Source organism: Vicia villosa, linkage group LG7 (genome assembly GCF_029867415.1).
Source record: "Vicia villosa cultivar HV-30 ecotype Madison, WI linkage group LG7, Vvil1.0, whole genome shotgun sequence".
NCBI lineage: Eukaryota > Viridiplantae > Streptophyta > Magnoliopsida > Fabales > Fabaceae > Vicia > Vicia villosa.
Genome location: NC_081186.1, coordinates 72,284,279 through 72,289,396, shown reverse-complemented (window position 1 = coordinate 72,289,396; position 5,118 = coordinate 72,284,279). Strand labels below are relative to the sequence as shown.

Genomic DNA, 5,118 nt, shown 5'->3' with positions numbered 1-5,118 from the left:
AGCTTCCTCTTGGGCTTCGTACAAGGACCCACGGGCTTCTTATAAGCATCCCCAATATCCAAATCAAATATCCTAGGAGATTAGACATTTATCATCTCTATGATATGAGTATCTCTTCTATATCATCACGAACAATCAATCAATCAATCAATCAATCAAACTTTTTTGCCACAAGGCTGGCTAATCAATCAAACTTTTTGCCACCATACTATCTGATTAATCAAAGTTTTTGTCACAAGGCTGACTTCGTTGAAACTTTTGCCACAAGGCTGGCTGATTAATCAAAACTTTTTGTCACAAGGCTAACTTCATTGAAAGTTTTTGCCACAAGGCTGGCTAAAAAGCATCTTTATCATTCTAAGCACCATAAGTGGCATGGCCCAGGTCTTATAATGAAAAGATTTTCAAACAAAAAACAAACAGATGTATGTGATATAGATTAGATACATCGAGCATTTAGATGACATTTGTCTCTTATCCTTTGCTTCCACTAGCATAAGTGGGAATTACGATTGCTCTGACTTTCTCAACATCCCTTTGAGAATACGTAGGCACAAGGTCTTATTCCTTGGCGAGCAAAACTTCTCTCTTAAACCACTCAAACCTTAGCACCCGTAGACCCGAGCTACAGATGCTCTGATTCCCTCTAAGGGATATGTATGCAGAGGATCGCGATGATCTTTGCGAGCATAATCAAACAAACACCTTAGGTCCCACCTATCTCCCAACAGAACCCCAATAGCATAGAATGAAATGGACATAACAAAGAAACCTATAGAGTACTATAGATACGTTGGGTGCTAATACCTTCCCTTCGTATAACCAACCCTCTTACCCAAAGATCTCTCCCCCACTTTTAAGGTTATTGCAGCTTTTTTCCTTTTCCTACTTTGGAAACAATAAAAAGTTTGGTCGAAAAAACAAAAATTATTTTCTTGAGCCCGAGCCCAAAGAAGGCATCAGGTGTCTCATCCCCGATTGATTTTTTTTCACGCGACACCTATATGTGGACGATCTCTTGATTACCGGCAGCTTTGAGGAGAGTATTTCAAGGTTCAAGAAGGAACTCATGAGTGAGTTTGAGATGACGGACCTTGGAATCATGAAATACTTCCTTGACATAGAGTTCCAAAGGTCAAAAACGGGACTGCTCATGCACCAAAGGAGGTATGCACTTGAGATCTTGAAGAGGTGTGAAATGGAGCATTGTAATGTTGTCGTTACACCATGTGAGGCAAGGCTACAGCTGTCCAAGAGTGAGGATGAGCAAGATGTTGATCCAACTCAATATCGAAGATTGATTGGATCATTGCGGTATTTGTGCAATACGCGACCGGACTTGGCATTTAGTGTCGGTATTGCGAGTAGATTCATGGAGAGACCTAAGGTATCTCATATGGCAGCTGTCAAGAGGATCCTTAGATATGTTAAAGGGACTCTTGGTTATGGAATTCTCTTTCCGGCATCGGATACGGGCCGAAAGTGTGATTTACTTGGTTTCACCGGTTCCAATTGGTGTGGTGATAAAGATGATAGAAAGTCAACGGCTGGATACATCTTTATGCTAGGTAGAACCCTAATCTCTTGGTGTTCGAAAAAGAAACCGGTGGTAGCACTCTCATCTTGTGAGGCCGAGTATATTGCGGCATCGTTGTGTGCTTGCCAAGCCATGTGGCTTATGAATCTACTGAAGGAGCTTAATAGTAGTGAGAGTGAGGCTATTACTCTCCTTGTTGATAATGTTTCAGCGATTAACCTTGCGAAGAATCCGATTGCACATGGAAGGAGCAAACATATAGAGATGCGGTTTCATTATTTGAGGGAGTTAGTGAGCGATGGAAAGTTACGATTGGGATATTGTCGAAGCGAAGATCAAGTAGCTGATTTGTTGACCAAGGGGGTGACAAATGAAGTGTTCAAGAGGCTGAGAATGAAGCTGAGCATGCTTGACTTGGACCAACTGAAGTGAGGTGGTGTGTTGAAACTGCTGTTTTTACCACTTCAGTTGGCGTAACCGGTTACGCCTGTTACCGTAACCGGTTACGAACCCGTGAAACAGAGTTACTGAAGGTGTTGCATTTGCGTAACCGGTTACGCTGTTTGCCGTAACCAGTTACACTGAAGCTCAACTATTTTTTTGTTTGAATTTTGGGTGTTTTAATTCATTCCAATCATTTTGTAATATGTACTATATAAGGAGCTCACTACTCCTATTTTGTGGTTAATGCCAATTCATCATCTCACCCTCAATTACTCTCTCTCTATTTTCTTCTCAAGTCTCTAATCTTTATCTTCTTCAATTCATCATTTTCTACATTAAAAAAATCTTAATTTAATTTGTATGTTCCAATACTATGTACGTAACTTTAGTCATTTCAAAAGTATTGTTTTTATTATGATTGATGAAGACAAAGTTCTCATAACTAAACTCAAGATACCATATCAGAAGACCGGATAAATAGAATTTATTGAATAATAAATACTCTTGTTGATGGGAAGGAATTGCAAATATGAAGTGTTGATTCATATTTATAAAAAGGATTCAATCCAATGAAAAGAAAATTCTATAACAGAAAACAATATCCTAATCAATACCAACAATATTGGTAACTAACTCCTACTTTTCTAATATAAACAAAGTTAAGTTAGAGTCAATATATTTCACAAGTGTGTTTCCTACTTTTCTAATATCTTGATATTCATGATTAATAAGTAAATGCACATAATTTAGCACACTACATGATCAAATTGCTGGACGAACAAGTATAAATTTATCAATCAAAGAGCATTTCAATTACATTTCTATGATATTTTACAATGTTACACTTATCTAAATACATCCTTCCATTCAATTTCAATATTTATTACTCCATTAATTCATTGCTTATTTGTGTAATTGAACAAAACCTACTCAACACATTAGCAACCTTGGATATATCATATATCATATATAGTAGGAAGGAATCAAACTCAATACTATGGAATTTTCAACTCTCACACTTGCACATCATATAGACTTCTTTAGTATTAGTGACCTTCAAATGAAATGTCATTGAAAAATGCGTCGAGATTCTTATATGAAGATCCATCTTTACCAATAGCTTTATGACACGTAACCTTAAGTTCTCTTGCTCTATCTCTAATTTTCTTTCCCTCTTGACTTTCAAGATCCATAAACCTCTTAACAAGCACTTCTATATCTTCTTTTGCAAGAATCACTTCATTCTCTGACAATGGTGATACCTCTATCTTCCATCCATTTTTCCATTCATCAACAAGTTGACTACTATTAGGAAACTGATCCAAGAAAAGTGGAAATGTCAAAATTGGTACTCCAGCAAAAACTGTTTCCAAAGTTGAATTCCATCCACAATGGCTCCAAAATCCACCTATAGAAGAATGTGACAATACTCTTAGTTGATCACACCATGGTATGACCATCCCTTTATCTCCACACTTGTCTTTTAATCGCGATGCTTCACCACGAGCAACGTACAAGTATCGAATTCCAGTATTATTTAACGCTTCAACAATTTCATCCATTTGAGCATTGGATACCGAAAGGAAACTACCTAAAGAAATGTATAATACCGATTCATCTGGCTGAGAATCTAGCCATTTTATATAATCATGGCTATGATCCGTGTTTCGCGAAGTTTTTTCTTCTAGTTCTAAATAAGGTATTGCAGGACCAATAGAATAAATAGGAAAGGGAAATATATGTTTAAGGGTATCAATTATTTCAGCCTCCAATTCTTGAATTGTTGTAAACAGAAGATAATTTGCTTTGGACGCAGCAGATATGCATTCCAATGCAAGCTGCATTGCGCGTTCATCAGTTTTGCGAAGAACAGTTAAAAGGTCTTCCATATAAAGTGAAGAAATTCCTGGAATGTTCTCTGTTTGTTCACCTTCATTATACAAATAAAGTATCACCATGTAACTATATCATTTCCACTCACAAAAATTAGAAATTTACGTCCTAGAAATTTATACGAAATAATAAATATTTTTTCTCTTTAAATAAATTTGGAACTGAAATTAGAGATGTACAAATGAGTAATTACCAAATGTACCAAATGTTAAGTGTTGGTCACGTGAGAAGACATCAAGGTGATGTAGCATAGAGTAAAACGACGCCGACATGGTCCAAAACGCAGCCACCGGAACATTCCTCCGGTTAGCAACCTCAACAGGCCACCGCAACTCAACGTCGCCAACTATTACATCCACCGGCGGTACTAGCTGATCAAGAAGCTGCTCAAACGGCTCTTCCATCTTCGTCATGACGGCCTCATAGAAGCCGGGAAAATCTGCTGCTCTCCCGCGCTCCGATGGGATCACGTTGGGGATAGTAACGAAGCGGATGGCTTCCGGCTTTGGATCGGCGCCGATATAGCCGAGCCACTCTTCGGTTATTACAAATGTTATGAGAATTTCGTTTGGTTTTCGTGAAGCTAGGATCTTACAGAAGCTTAGCATGGGGTTGATGTGTCCTCTTCCCGGAAACGGCATGGCTAAAACGTGGCACACTTTGCTGTTGTCGCCGGTGAAACTCATTGTCGGAGAAATGGGTTGGTGAGAGTTGAGTGGTTGATGGATTAATCAATTTTTGTATCTAATGCTAACACTAGCACTCTAGAAGATAAATAAAAGTCTTATAACATAAGATAGAAACTCCGTGTAAAACTCTCATTCAATATATAAAATGGAAAATATGTTTATAATTAGAGAAGGAAGGAGTATTTAAAAGTTGTTTTGTTTTGGATTGATGATAGGGTTAAGATTATGCAGCTACTACCTCTTAGGATTTCACCATTAGACAAGAGAAATAAAATTTAAGGGGACAACTTCTCTACCCATCACAAAAAGTTGGGTAGTGTACATTCAACCAATTATATGATGCCATCTAATTTTAACACAATTAATTATTTATTAAATATTACAATTAATTGTTGTTTTCAAGGCATTTTACACAGGAGGTAATCTTACCCAACTTTTTGAGTTGGGTAGATAAGAATTCACCAAAATTTAAACTATATAAAATAAAGAAAGATTTGAATATGTTTATCCATTGCAATAGCAGCCAACAATATAAATATTTGGTTTAGAAGGATA

The 5,118-nt window shown here is 37.3% G+C and overlaps 1 protein-coding gene across 1 annotated transcript; it reads right to left on the bottom strand.

Moving 5' to 3' along the window:
- Nucleotides 1–2,777: 2,777 nt before the first annotated feature.
- On the bottom strand, nt 2,778–4,717 carry LOC131617423 (UDP-glycosyltransferase 87A1-like). The gene is made up of 2 exons (XM_058888712.1): nt 4,068–4,717; nt 2,778–3,911 (listed from the first exon to the last, which is right to left on the bottom strand). Exons 1-2 carry the CDS (start codon nt 4,558–4,560, stop codon nt 3,028–3,030), a joined length of 1,377 nt encoding a protein of 458 aa, XP_058744695.1. The 5' UTR covers nt 4,561–4,717; the 3' UTR covers nt 2,778–3,027.
- Between the last annotated feature and the right edge of the window lie 401 nt (nt 4,718–5,118).